The sequence below is a fragment of the Protopterus annectens genome, chromosome 6.part0 (genome assembly GCF_019279795.1).
Source record: "Protopterus annectens isolate FY-2018-M chromosome 6.part0, PAN1.0, whole genome shotgun sequence".
NCBI lineage: Eukaryota > Metazoa > Chordata > Ceratodontiformes > Protopteridae > Protopterus > Protopterus annectens.
The window spans coordinates 518,027,423-518,046,321 of record NC_056737.1 but is presented as its reverse complement, the minus strand read 5'-3'; the positions used below and the strand labels follow the sequence as shown (position 1 = coordinate 518,046,321).

The following is an 18,899-nucleotide window of genomic DNA, read 5'->3' as shown; positions in this document are numbered from 1 at the left end:
ATCAAACCCACATTGCAAAGTATGTTTTCCCACTTGTTCAGCTGCATGCAATAAATCCTGCATTTCTTTAAAATTAGGAGGATCTGCATCTGGAAGCATCTTTTGTTTCAACTGAGACATCAAAAATTGCTGATATTTTAGCATGTGAAGCTGGCAATTTAAGGCTCTCATTGCTAAAGTTGCAGATGTATATACTTTCTTTTCCCATCTGTCTAATGCTCTGGAATCTGTCAGAGGGAACTGGGTTTTTTTGCTGAGGCCTTAATCCCTTTGGGTCCTTGAAAAATAGTTTCAGAGTCAGCAACAGGGCTTTTATACAGAAATTTGTGAAAGTCAGGGACTAATATCTATCAGGTTTAACTGGGGCTGGAGGTAAGGAATCAGGGTTTTAGATGGATTCAGTGTACACATCATCCACAATATCTAACACTGGCAGAATAGCAAGGGGTCTGTGTTGAGGCAAAAGGAAGTCTCTGAGCCTTTTCTTGGATTCTGATTAATCCTGGCCTTCCCAATGGAAATGATCCCTCATGGTATGCAAGGTCTCCCCAAAGGAGTAGACCTCAGGCGGAGAGGCTGATGGAACCGATTCCTCAGCATCAGAATCCTCATAAGGGGGTAAGGAATATCCTAGGTCTGAGGATGAATCTGAAGAAATGGACACCTGGTCGGAAGCTTCATAGTCTGCATCCTGTCTGGGCCTTTCATCAGGAGGGGGATGGGACCCCCTGATCAGGGTGATTAGGTCTTCGGCCGTTTTGAGCATTGGTTTCTTAGGCATGGAAGCCTGTCCTGGAGAATGCTGCATCTGTTTCTTTATTAAGGGGGCCTTAGACTTAGCAGAGGGTTTAATGGTTAACTGGGTAGGTCTGAAGATACCCTCTGAGACTGTGGATTGCTCATCTACTTCGGTTCCCTCAGAAGGGTTAGTTTCAGTAAGCTGAAAACAGAGCATCTGAAGGCCAAGCCAGCTCCACGTGGGAGTCGGAGGCGGTCTGTCTGTGGAAGCGGTCAGGGGCTGCACATGCGCCTCGCTGAAAACCGGAGAACCGGCGACCGGCCTAGAAGAGGCCTCATCAGTTTGGGGCCTCGGATGCCTGTCCTTGTCTTTGCGCTTTTTATGTAATCCAGTCGTCGGAAGTTCCGACAGCATGGTGTAATTGAATTTTCTGCCAAAATAATATCGGGCAAAATCAGACATTTAATAGTGCGCTTGTTAAACCTAGCACAAAACCGACAACCAGTGACATTGTGGTCTGGGCCTAGGCATGGAATACAATAGGAGTGGAAATCCTTGAGGTATTTGCTTCCCACAAGAAATACAGTTATTAACGTTTACTAACATCGGTCTGAGGCAAGAAAATGTTTCCCCAATGGGGTACTTAGCTTTGTAGAAGACTTTGGTTCTGGATTCGGAATGAAAATCTCAGGAGTCGGCCGACCGGCACTTGCGAACTGCTTCTGCTTCAGGCACCGCTCTGCAAGAAAGACTGAAGAAAATGGTGTCGGCTGCATCTTATATATCCCTGGTGCACTGACGTCAGGGAGGAGGCAACAGCAACAGACGCCGATCAAGACTTTTGAACTCGTGCCGACTGGGGAACCACCTGGCGGCAGGATAACCCAAGTGTAATGACTGCAGTAGTGTAACACGATGAACATCCCTCCTTGCTGAAGTTATAGCCAAGAGTAATGCGGTCTTCCAAGAGAGGAGAAGGAAGAGTGAGTTTCTCTAGAACAAAATTAAGATCCCAGGCTGGAGTAGGTGCCCTTCTGGGAGGTTTTAAGTTGCGCCTCAAACATTTTCATTAAGGGATGAGGGAAAATGGGTTGTTCAAGAGAACAATGAGCAGAAATGGCTGAAGCATGGATCTTGATAGAGGAAAAAGAAAGACCACAATGAAGCAAATCAGCCATGTATTCCAGGATCAGAGGAAGGGTAGATTGAGAAGCAAATTCCTCTTCTAGCCTGCATCCACTGAGAGAACCTTTCCCATTTGCCAGCATAGGACTTCCTAGTGCTAGGCCTCCTGGCCTCCCTCAGCACGTCAACCACCTGATGGGAAAGGGAAGAAGAAAGGGAAGGAGTCATACAATGAGCCATGCTGCCAAATGGAGAGACAGAAGATGAGGATGTAGAATGTTCCCCCTTTCCTGAACCAAAACATCTTGCTTCAGAGGAAGATGCCAAGGAGGAAAATGGGTGAGAATGCAAAGCAGCAGATACCAATGTTGTCTGGGCCAGTCCGGAGCTATGAGAATAGTCCTTGGTCGTTCATCCCTGATCTTCACTAATACTCTGGGAAGAGGAGAGAAGGCGTACACTAATAGCAACTTCCAAGGGAAGGACAGAGCATCCACTTTCCAAGCTCTGCTGTATTGCTGTCCGGTGCAAAAGAGATGTAGAAGATGGTTGTCTGGGGAGAAGAAAAGATCCACCTGAGGCGTGTCCCAACGTTGAATGATGCTGTAAAAGACTGCTCTGTTCAGCTGCCACTCGTGAGGATGCAGGATTTGCCTGCTCAACAGGTTAGCCAAAACATTGAACATTCTTGAAATAAACTGAGATAGGAGATGCAGGTCCAGGGATGTTGCCATGTACCAAAGATTCATGCTTTTGTCTGCACAGGGGGTAAGAGCAAGTCCCTCCCTGCTTGTTGATGTACCACATGACCGTGGTGTTGTCTGTTCTGACAAGTAGGGTCCTTGGAGAAAGAAGATGCTTGAAAGCTAGTAAGGCCTCCTGAACTACAATCAACTCTTAGATTTATGTGCAGGTTCATCTGCTTGGCGTTCCAATGTCCCTATATGCATTTGCCATCCAGGTGTGCTCCCCAGCTGTAGTCCGATGCATCTGTGGTCAGAACTTGAGTGGCAGGAGGTGGCCGAAAAGGCATGCCCTTGTTTTGTAGACAGGCTGTTGCCCACCATAGAAACTCCATCTGCAGAGATGGAAGCAGAGGAATCATCATATCCAGGGTCCTGTGTGTCTACACCAAATGTTCTTGAAGTACCATTGCAATTTCCACATATGCAGTCTTGCATATGGAATCATGAGAATACAAGATGCCATGAACCCCAGAGCTTGCTGGGACAGGTTTGCCAGGTCCTTGAAGTAAACTGAAAGAGTTGTCTGCTTCTCCTGGGTGAGATTTATCATCTGGGCGGCTGTGTTCAGACTCGCTCCCAGGAATGTTATCTCCTTGGATGGTCCCATTTTTCCTCGTTGAGAGTGTAACCCAGGGAAGAGAGAAGAGTCTTTACGAATTCCAGATTCTTTAATAGCTGTTCCTGAGAACTTGATTGAATCAGACAGTCCAAGTATGGGTAAATATGAATTTTCTTCTACCTGCAAAAAGCAATGACTGGGGCCAGGCACTTTGTGAAGACTCTGGGACCAGTAGACAAGCCAAAGGGCAGCAGGGAATTGATAATGTTGCTTGCCCACTCTGAAATGAAGATATCGCCTGCAACTTTTCCTGGTAGGGATGTGCAGATAAGCCTCCGAGATCCAAGGTTACCAGCCAGGAATCCTTTTCTAGCATTGGTAGCAACTGATGCAGAGTGAGCATTTTGAACTTTGGAATTACTAGAAGAGAGTTCAGAATGGAAAGATCTATGATAGGACGCCAGGTGCCCTCTTTTTTTGGAACTAGGAAAAGCCTGGAATAAAAGCCCTGGCCTACCTGCTGAGCAGGAACTGATTCTATTGCTCCCAGATGAGAAAGTCAATCTGTTTTTCTACTTCTGCCCTTTGGTTTAGAGGAATGTCCGGGAATCCCTTGGGAGCTGAAATGGTGTGGAAAGAAAACGTGTGTCCTAGGCGCACCGTTCTGAGCAACCATGTCTGTGATAGTAGCCCAGACATCTGCAAAAAGGGTCAACCTTCCCCCTAAAGGACTCTCCCAGATGCAAGAACAGGCAGAAGTTGTAAAAAGTCATTGAGAGTGTTTTGACTGAGATGCAGGCTTGGAGCTTCCCACTTAGAAGTGGAGGCCTGCCAATGCCTAAATCTTTGAGGGGTAGCCGCCTGCCCCCTAGAAGATCTGTAACCTCTAGTCCTGGAACGGTTCTGTCTGCTGGTATCAGGAAAGGTCCAACTCTTGGGAAGGGTAATTCCTGCTAAAGCGAGGAGGCTGAACTTACAGAAAAGCCTTAACAGTTTTCATGGACTTGGCCTTATCCTCCATCTTCTTAAGTACCTCCTCTGCTTTGCTGCCAAAAAGACTATCTTTATGCAAAAGCTTAGCCTTGACAGGTTCTGGAAGAGGCTGTTCTCTGAGCCAAGCATGCCTTCTAATAACAGATACAGTAACAGTAGCCTTGCTGGAGGCTTCAAGGATGTCAAAACCACAATGCAAAGAATGCTTATTGACCAGATTGGCTGAATTCAGTAAATCCCCCATGTCTTTACTCACTGCCAAAAGAGGTACACTTGCTATCCTAGACTTAATAGCCTCCAAGGTGTGCTGCTGGTACTTCAGCATATGAAAAAGACACTTGGTAGCCCTAATAGCTAGGGTGGCATAAGTATAAACTTTCTTGCCCCACCTATCTAGAGTCCCTGTCAGAGGGAACAGGATTCCTGGTAACAGTGGCCTTAACTCCTTTAGGGCCCTGAAAAAAAAACCTCTGGATCCGCCAACGGGTTCATGAAAAGAAACAGATGAGAATCAGGGACTCTAATACCAGTCAGGTTTCCTGGGAACAGGAGGAACTGAATTTGGAGTCAAAGAATTTTCCAGAAAAACATCAACAACTTCCAACACTGGGGGAATAGCCAGAAGCTTATGCTGCAGTAAATCCGGAAACTCCCTAATCCGTTTCTTAGATTGGGGATAATCCTGACTTTCCCATTTAAAATGTTCCCTGAGGGTATTTAAAGCATCACCAAGACAGAAATCCTCAGAAGAAGCCGAAGTGGTGGACTCCTCTGCATCTGAATACTCAAAAGGAGAAAAAGCCAAAGAAAATTCCTCTTCATCAGCAGAAATGCTGGAAGAATCAGAACCTGAACAAGACAAAAATCTCAGGAGAAACATCCCTACTCGTTTTAGGAGGAGGAGGCTGAGAACTCCTAAGGGTCAACAGATCATTTGCCATTTTAACAATTTGGGAATGAGTAGAAACTGGAGCCTGCCTTTTCACAAGCTTACGAATGGAAGATTTACCTGCAAGCCTGAAGTACTCGGGAGGCCTGGCAACCGCCGAAGTTGCAGCAGAAGTTGAAGGAAGAAGTTTTCTGTCAGAACGCAAAACGGAGGCCTTGGACACCGGAATCAGCTTAGCGGTTCCGGCTCCAGCAGAAGAGGCGACCGGCGACAAGTCGGAAGGCAAAATGGAGGCTGAAGGCCTAAGGGACTGACTCAATCAAGGCCTGCGGTTGTACATCTGCGGACTGCAGGGACTGCAAAAGCGTCTCACTGGCTACTGCCTGACTACCAACTTAATATCATCTGAGGACTTAGCTTTCTGAGGCCTGTCGAGGTCCTTATCCTTACATTTCTTCGGAATATCTGAAGCCCGGCAGACGCCAAACCAACGAATTTAGGCCAAACTCCAAAATGCTTAGCCAAAATCTTAGCCCAACGACGGACAGCACGTGGATTAAAGGAGGCACAGACAACACAATTGTGAATGTCGTGGTCAAGGCCTAAACAAATAATGCAATAGGAATGAAAATCTCTATGGGGAATCTGCTTTCCACAGGTAAGGCAATTAACTTTTTCTGACATTCATTAAAGCAAGAAAAGAGGATCCCCAACAGGGTACTTAGCTGTAGTAGACTTCAACTCTTGCAGTCAGAAACCAACAAAGGTAAACTGCTGACCAGCACTCGTTCATCAAAAGCTTCTGCTTCGGGCTCCACTGCAAGGAAGACTGAGGAAGTGACATCGGCTGCCTCCTTTTGTATCGGACGCCCTGACGTCCTTTACAACAGACGGCAACCAATGTCATTTTTACTTACCTTTGGTGTTCTGGCCGACTGAGGACTGCCGGGAGCCGGATAACCCATTAGTTAGGACTGCAACAGTGAAACACTAACATCTGGCAGCTGACGGCCCTCATGGCCAGGGCAGAGGAAGTGTAAACCTTCTTTCCAAACATGTCAAGGGCCCTGCTTTCTTTGTCCATATGAGTTTTTAAAAGTACTAGTCCTACCTCATTTGGGGCCATCAGTGACAACCTCTGGGTCAACAGAGGGGTTTTTAAAAAGGAATTTGTGTGAGTCCAGTACCCTGTAAAACCGGTCTTGGCTTCTGAGGGGCTGGGGAAGACAGTCTGGGTTGAGAGGTGATTCCATGAAGACATCTTCTACCACTTCCAAAACCGGAGTAACAGCTAAGGGTTTGTGCTGTGGGGGGGGGGGGTGTCAAGGAACTCCCCGAGCCTTTTTGAACTAGGGGAACTCTTATGCCTGCCACTGGAAAAACAATCTCATGGCCTGCAGTGTTTCCCCTAAAGGTAATGTTCTCAGGGGGTGAAGCAGAAGGGAAAACTTCTTCTGAATCAGAATCCTAAAAGACAGGAAAGAAAGGGCTCCTTCTTCAAGGGCCAAATCCTCCTGATCAGTCCTCATCTGAATCAGGGGGCTCTGAAAAGGTCTCAGGTGTAGGTTGTCTCTTCCTTTTCTTTTTCCTGGTGAAGATTCGGGGGGGGGGGTGTGCCTGCCTCTGACTAAAGAAATAATGTTCTCGGTCAACCTGACCAAATCTTGCTGATAACCTGTGGGGCAGGAGCTGGCAGGCCTAGTCAAAGTGCCAGAGGTCGAACTCTTCTTAGGTATAGCCCTTTCCTTGGACCTGTGCACATCTGCTACTCTGATGTCAGTCGATAGAAAGGGATGTCATCGGTTGAGGATCGTTCGCCAGAAGCAGAGGTCTACTGAACGAGTCCGGACCCGACAGATGAACTGAATTCTAAGGCCTGAATTGAAGTTCAGGGATCCAAAAGCATGTCGGACTCCAAAAGGGTCCTGACAGAGGCCAGCGCTACCATTACGCTTGCAGAAGAGGGCTGTGAAGGCACCTCTCCTTCCTCTGAGATAATGAGCCTTGGAGGACTGGCATACGGAGAAATGTTGTAGTCGGAGGCCCTAAGTTTGGGTCTTTTTTTCCTTCTTTCACTTAGAGAAGTGAATCTCTGGAAGAACAACTGACGTCATTACGCGATGGCAAGTGGACTGCTAAGGTGCTTAGACAAGATTCTGGCCTTACAGTCCTAGAATTGAAATGGACATGCAAACGGCAATTAGAGGCATTGTAGTTTGGGCCTAAACCAGCAGCACACAAGGTATTAAAGTCTCTGTGTGGGATTTTACCATGACAGATGGTGTTAACTTTATATGACACGAGTCACAGGTAAGAGTTCCCTAATGGGGTACTTAGCTTTAGAAGATTTCTCACTACAGTGCAGACCAACCAACACATCCAACTGCTTTGGGCTCTGACAGCAATTAAACTGATGTCATGGCATCGGCTGGATCCCATTATACCCAACCATACTGATGTCAGGGTAGGGCATCCACCAACACAGGGGGGAGGGAGTGTTTAACTCTGGTAGGTTGGGCCAACCAAGAGCTTCCGAAGCAAGAAATCCCACGAGTCAGGACTACAACAGTGAAACACTAAGAACATCAAATTTTAGCAGCTTCTGACTTGAAGTGATAGCTTTGATATCAGGGAAATTGTGGGGTGGAGAAGGGATATATTAATATTCCTATGGCCTGCATATTGAAAACACTAGAAAAAGCTGCAGTTCAGCTACATTATGTTGCTGAGGACAAAACCACTGAAAGTTGGAACAAATCTAAACAATGCAAACCAGGGTAACAGACAAAGTAATCAGTTTCCAAAATCTGTGAAACGACTACTGGCATTACTGTCATTCTGTTTACATGGGATGAAACATTTCTACATGTCTACCATGACTCAGATGGGACATGAAATATATTCTAGGAACCAAAAGACAAGACAAAGAAGCAAGACCATGTTATTAAGGTAGCAGGCCCTATGATGGCCATTTAGTGGGAAAATATTAAAATATAAGCACTAGAGATTCTAATAAATTAATAGTTCAAAATACAAAGAAAATCAAAAACATTCAAGTTTGAAAATGGAGTCTTCAATATCCTATTAATTAATGTACATTTCTAAAACAAAAAATAGAAAATGCAGACATGACAGACTGATATTCTGTGACCCTGGTTCAGGGGGGTACATACAAATTTATCTGTACAATCCATAAAATTGCAAATTCAACATGCACATGTTCTACACACAATAAATCATGCTCAACATACAAAATGGATTCCCGATTACACTGGGTGCAGGCAGAGAATCATCTTAGTGAGCTGCTAGATAATGTAGAGCTAGAGGCTGCAAAGTCTAACTTCTCTTTCATGCAGTGTGAGATCTCCAGGTGGTCCACCACCTGGAAAAGTCAGAAAGTTTACTGTTCCTGGATTACTCTAAATAGGAAGTACATTCATAATAATTTACTGAGTTTTGCCTCTTTCAGATAAGGTAAGGTGGGGATTGGTGGTAAGAACAGTCTACTACAAAGCTGTTTATGTCTCACCATCAGATCCATTCCATATTACAAACTTGTCAAAAATCCTGCGAACAGCAACTAATTCTTCATTCTCAGAAGGGGACCCAGCCCTCATTACATGGGAGGGGAGAAGACTCTAGGGTTTTATTAAACTGAGTGGGACGGGAACTAAAAACAACTGCATAACTTTAAAAATAAAGCTCAGTGGTCAACCAGTCAATGGAATAGAAACAAACAATCAAATACACAAACAATGCATTTTGTGTTGATTTTTTAATGATCTTTACTATGTGTGCTGCAAAGTTTCAGGCTGTGGCAAAATTATAAAACAAAATTCTCTAGAAATGTTTATTTCCACAAACACAGAAAAAATAAATGAACTTGACTGCAATAAGATACAATGTTTTGCATTAAGTACAACACATTTTTCCTAGAACAGTTTATTAGGTTTTCTTCACTGTTGCTCTAAAATCTTAAATTACTCCACCCTACTAAAAATCAGGAAAACAGCAGGTTCCACCCCATGCCCTGTCACAAATAAGGTATTGCATATTCATCTTTACGACCATATAAAGTATGACTGAAATGCTGATGTAGGGACTTGAGTAATAATTTAAAACCTATAACCATGTATGAGCTGAGGTCATTAAAGGTAAGAAAAAGGAAGGAATGCGGAAATGAGCTCTGGACTGGTAGCATCATTGGGGATGGGTAGCAAGTGATCACAGCACCTCCAATGGACTACTCCATTCGAAATCACAGGGATGACATGTACATCACTGGCTAGAACAATGGTACGTTCACAGTGGTACACATTTTGCTTTTACAGGAGAGGATCACATGACTTGCTTTCAATGAACCACAACATGGTACTGGATGGATAGCTTTGACTTCTCATGAAGACATTCCTGATCACTATGCAAAACTGGAGGGTAACTATTTGCCACCCTGCAGCTTTTGACAGCGATATTATGGTGGTCAGAAATGGCCAAGGAATAGCCAGATTAGGAAGACATGGAGAAGAGCAGCAAAGCTGAAAAAACTGTGAAAGTCTGTGCCTCCTAGAAACTGCTCCCATATGAGGAAAAGTAGAGGACTGTGTGCTTAAGCCAAAAAATAGTAAAACTGGAAAAAAAAAAAATATATATATATATATACACACATAATATAACTGAAAAAGACCAACACTGAATGAAATTCAAGATCAGGCAAACTACAGCATTTCAACAAAACAGCTTAATTTAAAAATTTACATTTATTTCTACAAAAAATATTTTACAGGGCTTTAACTGCAATTATACAACTTCAAAAATACTTTAACTGATAAAAAAAATGTACATAAGGGCCTCAGTACAGAACTGATACAACTTTTTTAAAAAAAGCCACAAAGAATGGCATTTTGCACTTTTATACATGTTCATTTTATCTGAAGACAGGATTATTCACATTTTAGCAAATGACATTTAACAAAACCATGTAAAACGTTCAAGAATGCTTGTTATAAATAGTCCCATGGTGCTTTTTTGAAATTGCTGTACAATACGCAATACTTAAGGCAGCCTTATCCTTCATTGCATCAACTGGAAATTCGCTGCAAAGAATGGCTCAATCAGCCTGTCCTCTCTTCTGCAATCAACGTCTTTTGTCTTTCCTGTCTGATTTACGATCTCTCTCACTCCGGGAAGGCCTCTTCCCTGATCTACTGCTTTCAGATGCAGTCCTGTTTCTGTCTGATCTGGAACTCTTATCTTTTGATCCTTTTAAGTCTCTCATACCTCCTTTTGCAGATTTGTGATTTCTGTCTTGTCCTAAAGGTGGCCTTCTCCTCCTATCTAAGCTCCTCCTGCGCTTTCTATCTCTGCTATGTCCATGTACCCTGCTCCGACTCCTGCTTCCACTACTGCTAGTGCTAGTACTACTGTCTCTACTACTGCTACCACTACTGCTGCTACTGCTACTACTAGAACTACTCGGGCTGCTGCTGGTACTCCCACTACTCGTGCTGCTACCACTGCTGCTACTGCTGGTACTACTAGTACTGCTACTACTACTACTACTTCGACTTAAGCTTCTGCTACCTCTTTCTGCAGTCCTTCCTCTACTACTTTTATGTTTGGTTTCTGCAGTAGCTATAATAACCCGTTCCACTATGTCAGAATCTACTGATTTAGTGACTACAGTAAAATTTTCTAGTTTACCTGGCTTAGGATCCTGTGGTGCTGGTACAGGTACAAGGACAGTCACAGGCACAGACTCCACTGCAGGAGCAAGATAAGGCTGTGATTCCATCTCTTGTTCTTGCCAGACTTCTGGCTGCAATTTTTCTTGCTGCTCAGTTTCATATATATGCTCCCACGCTGGGTCACTCTTCGATTCCATTTCTGGCAGAGACTCGCTTACTATGTCCACCTGCTGGCTAGTCAACAAAACTGCATCCACTTTACTGTCCTCTTCTACATTTTCTACCATCTCCTGATCCTTGACTAAATGCTCATTAAATAAATCTTCTTCAGTAACTATGACCTCTTCCTGTACATCACCTTTCTGTAGCTCCATAACCAGCTCACTGCTTTCTTTACTTCCATTTTCTTGCATCTGTTCCTTTTCCTGCTCCATATCTACATCACTAAAGATACCTTCAACATTCTCATTCTCATCCCCCTCTCTTACCTCATCCATTTCTACATCATTGTTCTTTTTACCTTTCACTTCCATCTCTTTCTCATGTTGAGCCACCTTACCATCTTCCTTTTCTTCATTCTGACGATCTTCAGTCTTCCTCTCCAGGTGATCTCTTTCCTTCAGAGACTGACGCCTAGGTCTAGTCTCCATTTTGTTTAAATGATCTGCAAACTCCAAACGTCTTCCTTCAAAAGTTGCTGTAAAATTAAAGAAATTGGACAATATAGTTGCAAGTAAAGTTTTATTACAACGCAAGCTACTGTCATTGAGTTAGTTAACACACAACTGTTCAAATGAAGAAATAAGTACAGTGAAATGCTCACCATATTATACATTCCTGAAATCACTCTTGCAGCACTGGACTATTTCCAGCAGTTGCTTATCCAGAGCAGCTCATAATTACATCATCCCATATTACACCAATACAAGAGATGTCTTCTGCACATACTTTTCACCTTCCCACTCCTATCCAAAATCACAAGCTACCTCTCTTATGCAACTCTCACTTAAAAAAACAGGAACAACGGCAAAGTGAAACTCTAAAACAGTTGCCAGGGGGAAGACAGGTGGAATTGAAAGGATAAGCAAGTAACTGGCACCTTATATACACCTTGCCACAAATATGCCTACCTTTGCTTAAAATAACCTCTGCCATGCCATCAAGTCCTCATTAACAGAGGACAACTCTCATAGTAAAGTCAGCTCAACTCTAGCAAGAAAGAGCCCTCTACTAAAAGAAACATTTGTTTGTTAAACTTAATTCAACAGGCTGGCAATTTGACTGTTTCACAAGCACTTACTAATGCTAATCCAAGCTTAATTTTTTTTTTTTTTAAATCAGTGTTGACATGCATACTTGCGCAACTCAGCACTTTATGTAAAAATAAAATGTTGTTTTGCTGCTTTAAACATTACCTAAGAGGGCATTAGCATAAATAAATGAGGCCAGTTTCTAAGAAAAGGAAACAAAACTACAGAGTATTACTCAACCCAAGTCTACTGTTCTTTTCCCAGGAAGCCTAAATTAGAAACCACTTTTAAACCGGTGGTCAAAAAATATACATCTGTTAAATGAGAACCTCCTAGCATGCGTCTGTTTTTACAGTGGGGTAAATGGGTCCTGAGATACCAGAGGAAGGATGATCAGGCGAAATGACAGTGGAGGACTTGGAGGTCAGTGGCAGCAGACAAAAAAAAAAAGTAATGCACTCTTCCTCGTCAGTTGAAAGAGGGCGTTTTTAAAAATGTGGACAAGCCTCTAGAACTTTCACTGGTCCCCAAAAATACCATAAGACACCAACAAATACCCACTATTGGAGATAATTTCTTTAGCTAGCCTTCAACAGCCTTCCATTATAGAAGAGGGATACTTAGTTGTATGAGAAAGTACAGTTGTGTACACTTACCATAAATGTAGATGTTAGCGTGTCTTCACTGTTGCAGTCATGACTGTAGGGTTCTCCCCTGCCGGCAGGCAGCCCTCGGTCGGCCAGAATCCCAAAGTCTGGGTCCGGCGTCGGCTGTTCAGCCATGCCTCCTGAAGTCAGAGCGCCAGGAGTACAAAGCTGACAGCCGACGCCATGTTCTCCAGTTTTTCTTGCCCCAGATGTCAGAAGTTCCAAAATGAGTAAGGACCCATACCCTTTGCAAACACACCTCAGAAGAAGGGTGAAAAAAGGAACCACACAAAAGAAAAAATAAGAGGGGACAGGAGGGAGGGAGGGAAACCCAGACTACAACAGTGAAGACACTCAACATCTACATTTATGGTAAGTGTACACAACTGTACTATGTTCATTGTGTTTCACTGTTGAAGTCATGACTGTAGGGTAGAATCCCAAAGCAGAAAGAAAGGGAGGTGGTCAAAGTAGAGGGGGCGGCTATAAGACCCTGCAAGACTGCAGAAGCAAAGCCTGCCCTAGACTTAGAGTAAAGAGGTAGATTGTAGTGCTTGGAAAAAGTATGCACTGAACTCCAAGTTGCAGCTTCCAAAATGTCTTTGGTAGGAACTCCCCTGAGGAAGGCAGCTGAAGTGGCAGCAGCGCTGGTAGAGTGAGTCCTTATACTCCCTGGGATTTGCTTTCCATGGTGTGCATAGCAAAATCTGATTCCATGAGCAATCCATTTAGAAATTGTCTGTTTTGAAATGGCTTGGGAACTTGAAGCATAAGAAACAAACAATTGCTCTGATTTCCTGATGTCCTTGGTTCTGTCCAGGTAAAAACGTAGTTGCCTGTGTACATCCAAGGAATGTAAGATCCTTTCCCCTTTATTTTGAGGAATGGGGAAAAAAGTTGGCAAGTGAATAGTTTGATTTAAAGCCACTATGGAAACCACCTTAGGCATGAAAGCAGGATTAGTCCTTAAAGACACCTTGTCTTGATGAAAAATAATATAAGGTTCCACAGCCATAAGAGCTTGCAACTCTGAAACCCTCCTGGCAGAAGTCAGAGCCAACAGGATGGCTGTCTTCCAAGATAAAAACTTGATGTCAGATGAGGCAGCAGGCTCAAAAGGAGGTAAGGTGAGCTTTTCCAAAACATAGTTGAGATCCCAAGCAGGAATGGGAGGAGATCTAGGGGACCTTAAGTTCTTAGCTCCTCTGAGAAATTGTCTCATGAGCTGGTGGGAAAAGATAGGATGATCTGTATTATAATGAGCAGAAATAGCAGAGGCATGTATCTTTATGGAAGAGAAAGAGAGACCCTTATGTAAGAGGTCTGACAGGTAAAGTAAAATCTGAGGAATGTTAGGAATAAGAGGATCAGAATCCTGAGCCTGCATCCAGGAACAAAATCTTTTCCATTTTCCTGCAGATGATTTCCTAGTGCTAGGACGTCTGGCTTCTAAAATGACATCCATAACCTGCTTGGGTAGGAGAGAAATAATCAAAGATCCTGGATTAACCAGGCCGCCAGGCTGAGAGTCTAGACATGGGAGTGTAGAATCTGACCCTGGTGGTGGGACAGAAGGTTCGGAATCTGTGGTAAAACCCAGGGGGGCTCTAGACAAAGGTTTTTCAGTGTTGGGTACCAAAACTGTTGAGGCCAATTTGGGGCCAGCAAGATTATCATCTTGGGCTTGTCCTGCTTGATCTTTAGTAATACCCGTGGAAGAAGAGGAAGAGGCGGAAAGGCATATCCCGAGAGGTTTCTCCAACTGAAAGAGCATCCACTTTCCAAGCTTGTTCGTGGAAAGTCCTGGTGCAAAAAATTTGTAGTTGATTATTGAGGTGGGATGCAAAGAGGTCTATGTGAGGACATCCCCAGACTGCTGTAATCATCTTGAATATTTCGATGTCCAACATCCATTCGTGTGGATCCGAAAGGTTTTTGCTCAGACTGTCTGCCAGGAAGTTTTGCTTCCCTGGTAGAAACTGTGCTTGAAGGTCCAGATTGTAAACTAGAGCTGTGCTCCAAAGATCCATGGCTAGTCTGCAAAGGGGGTAGGAATGAGATCCCCCTTGCTTGTTTATGTACCACATAACTGTGGTGTTGTCGGTCTGTACCAGTAGTTGTCCTGGTTGTAGAAGATTCCTGAAGGCCAATAGAGCTTTCTGAACGGCTAATATTTCCTTTAAATTGATATGCAGGTGCTTCTGATCCTTTGTCCAAAGGCCCTGCAGACAGTTACTCCGAAAATGGGCTCCCCATGCATAATCTGAGGTGTCCGTGGTTAGTATCTGAGTGGCAGGAGGCAGACAGAAGGGTTTTCCTTTGTTTAGAGTACATGCCTTGGGCCACCAAAGGAATTCCCTTTGAAGACAAGGCAGGACGGAGATCAGTAGGTCTAGACTGTGGCAATGCTGAGACCATACACTTTTTAGGTATCACTGTATTTTCCTCATATGTAGCGTCTTGCATATGGTACGAAAAGGATGCAGGAGGCCATGTAACCCAGAGCCTGCAGGAATCTCCTTGCAGATAGCCGAATTAAAGTTGCCAGAGTTTTGAAAGTTGAAGCCAGCTGTAATTGTTTTTCGTATGCCAAAAATGCCATCTGGGTTGTTGTGTTTAGAGAAGCGCCCAGAAAAATTATCTGTTGTGAGGGTGTCAAATTTGACTATGTTTACAGTGAATCCCAGGAACTTGAGAAGATTCTGAACAAATTGTAGATGCTGGAGTAAGACATCCTTGCTGTCTGCCTGAATAAGATAGTCATACAGATAAGGGTAAATTTGAATTCCCTTGAGTCTGCAATAAGCTACTACTGGAGCCAGGCACTTGAAGACCCTGGGCGCAGTAGACAATCCAAAGGGCAGCGCAGAGAATTGGTAGTGCCTCGATCCTGCCTTGAACGGGAGGTATTTTCTGCGTTCCTGTCTGATGGGAATGTGTAAATATGCATCTTTTAAATCCAAAGTTACCATCCATGCATTTTTGGTCAGCATTGGCAGTAGCTGCTGTAGAGTAAGCATCCTGAATTTTGGTATCTCTAGAAAAGTGTTAAAGACTGACGGATCCAGAATGGGTCTCCATGAATTTTGCTTCTTGGGGACTAGAAAGAGCCTTGAGTAAAAACCTGGTCCCATCTCTGAAAGTGGAACTAGTTCTATGGCTTTCATAGCCAAGAGAGCTTCCACCTGGTTTAATGCCTCTGACCATTGATGTTTTGGAAGATCTGGCCTTCTGCTTGGCCTTGGTGGGGTATGAAAATGGAATTTGTAACCTCTTGAAACCACATCCAGAATCCACTTGTCTTGGGTTATACAAGTCCAATTTAGGTGAAAAAAGAGAGAGTTTTCGTCCGAGAGGGGCTTCCAGGCAAGAAGTTCCTGCAGCCCAACAGAGGGAGTCATTGAGTTTGTTTTCTATGAGTTTGCGACCTGTCTTCTCCTCCCCTAGGGGTGGGAGCAGTCCACTGTCTTGGTCTATAAGAGGCTTGCGTTTGAGGCCTACCTTGGGGGTGTCTATATCTACCCCTCTGAGGCCTGTCTGAATTGGGAAAGGACCAATTTTTTGTAGGCCAATTCCTGCTAAATCTGGGTGGCTGTACTTGTAAGACATCTTTAACTGTTTGCATGGACTTAGCCACGTCCTCCATCTTTTTAATCACCTCTTCAGCTTTAGATCCAAATAAAACATTATGCTGAACAGGAGCATCCAATAATTTAGCCTTTACCTGACCTGGCAAATTTTGTTCCTTTAACCATTTATGCCTTCTAATTACTGTGCCAGAGGCAGCAGCCCTACAAGAAGCCTCCAAGGCATCAAATCCACAGTGTAAACCATGTTTCCCAACTTGTTCAGTGGCATGCAATAAGTCATGTAGTTCCTTATCATCTGCACTGGCGGAAATGGAAGATATCTTTTGCTTTAAAACAGAAGGAGAAATTGCTGGTATTTCAGCATATGAAACTGACAGTTTAAAGCCCTAATAGATAAAGTAGCAGAAGTGTACACTTTTTTGCCCCATCTTTCTAAAGATCTGGAATCCTTCTCAGTGGGAATGGGGTTTTTAGCAGAAGCGGCCTTAACGCCCTTAGGACCCTGAGAAATTGTTTCAGGGTCAGCAGTAGGGTTCTTGAATAAAAACTGGTGGGAATCAGGAACCCTATAGTATCTGTCTGGCTTAACAGGAGCTGGAGGAAAAGAGTCAGGAGTTAAGTTAGCCTCCGAAAAAGCATCATCCACAATATCCAAAATAGGAGGAATAGCCAGAGGTCTATGTTGGGGAAGAAGAAGAAAATCCCTTAGTCTTTTCTTTGATTCAGAGTACTCCTGTCCTTCCCAGTGGAAATGTTCCCTCATTTCATGCAAAGTTTCCCCAAAAGAGAAATCCTCAGGGGGAGAAGCTGAAGGAATAGATTCCTCAGCATCAGAATCCTCATAAGGAGGGAAAGAATATCCCTGGTCGGAAGAAGAAACAGAAGCCTGATCAGAGGAGTCATAGTAAACTTCATGCCTTGGCCTTTTATCTGGAGGGGGATGTGAACCCCTAATCATAGTAAGTCCTCCGCAATTTTAAGTAACTGTTTGTGACTTGGGAGCCGGATCAGAAGAGGCCTGGGTTGCAGTCTTTGATTTGGAAGGAGTCTTTGCCTTTGTCTTTGCCTTTATAAGAAGCTGAGTAGGCCTGAAAACCCCTTCGGAAGCCGGTACCTGCACAGCGGCTCCAGACCCATCTGAAGGAGCATTGTCCGAAGGTCCAACTGAAATATTCAAAGGCCTAGTTGGCTCCTCGTGGGAGTCCGTTTCGGCTATCTGTTCCGAAATGGCCGACGACAGGGGCTGCCAAAAGCGCCTCACTGACGGCCGAACCTGAAGCTCGCTCTGCTTGTGCGATATCATCTGATTTGGACCTCGGAGGCCTGTCTTTGTCCTTGCGTCGTTTGTGAACTCCGGTAGCCGGAACCGTATCAGACAACATTTTGTAATTAAAACACCTACCGAAGTAATGAAAAGCAAAATCGTACCTTCGTTTAATAGTACGTTGATTGAATCTAGCACAAAACCGACAACTAGCTACGTCGTGGTCAGGGCCTAAGCAAGGAATGCAGTAAGAATGAAAATCCTTATGTGGTATTTGCTTCCCACATGAAATAAAATTATTAACTTTTTCTGACATCGGACTGGAGCAAGAAAAAAAGTTTCCCCAACAGGGTACTTAGCTTTGAGTAGGAGAAGAAAGTCTTCAGACTGAAGTTTGATTAGAAAAAATTGTCAGGAGTCAGCCGACCTGCACTTGCGAACTGCTACCACCGCATGGCAAGAAAGACTGGGGAACATGGCGTCGGCTGTCAGCTTTGTACTCCTGGTGCTCTGACGTCAGGAGGCATGGCTGAACAGCCGACACCGGACCCAGACTTTGGGATTCTGGCCGACCGAGGACTGCCTGCCGGCAGGGGAGAACCCTACAGTCATGACTGCAACAGTGAAACATGATGAACATCATCAAGAGAATGCAGGAGACTCACTGTCATTCTGGGGATACGGAAAAAAGGAGGGGAGGTTAACAATGGTTCAAGGACAGCTCACTGAACACCTTAGGATCACACACTAAACTTGTGGAAGATTAAAAAACGTGGGGTGGCCACAATGGCTTGGAGCTGTGACACGCTCCTGGCAGCTAATGTCAGGGCCACCAAAAGCAGTTTTCCAAGTGCAATATTTTAGTGAAGCTGTAGCTGCTGGTTCAAAAGGTGCAACTGTGAGCTGCCCTAAAACGTAGCGCTGGTCCCATGGTGGTGAACTGGTCTCCTGGGGGGCCTGAGACGCAGTACTCCCTTTAGGAACAACTTCAATGGAAGTCGGGAGGCAAGAGGAGGGTCAAGAGGCAGACAAGCAGAATTAGCCAAGGTGGACCTTAACAGAAGAATATGCCAGTCCTACCTGCAACAATTCACAGAGGACAGCACTAAGGGGACCTCTCCCTTGAAATGGGTCTAGTTGTGTTTTAAGACACCAATAGGGAACCTTTTCCATTTGGACAAATAAGATCTCCTAGAATTGGATTTCATGGCCTCCTGCATGACATTAAGCATGTCCTCGGTGTAAAGGATTCTGAAAGGGACCAAAACTCTATCACCCACAGGGTTAAGTTCAGTGATTCCAAGTGGGGATGGATTAGGGTTCCCTTGTCCCGTGTGAGAAGGTCCATTCTGGGAGGTAACTTGCGATGATAGCCCCCGGCTAAATGCAAAAGGTGGGGGAACCAATGCTGTC

At 44.3% G+C, this 18,899-nt stretch overlaps 1 protein-coding gene across 1 annotated transcript in view; it reads right to left on the bottom strand.

Moving 5' to 3' along the window:
- Positions 1-9,736: 9,736 nt before the first annotated feature.
- The window catches only part of PNN (pinin, desmosome associated protein), a 499,028-nt gene continuing 489,865 nt past the window's right edge, over positions 9,737-18,899 (bottom strand). Inside the window, exon 8 of the mRNA XM_044073546.1 lies at positions 9,737-11,432. Coding sequence (XP_043929481.1) covers positions 10,186-11,432 — 1,247 coding nt within the window. The 3' untranslated portion in view covers positions 9,737-10,185. The remainder of the gene's footprint in view (positions 11,433-18,899) is intronic.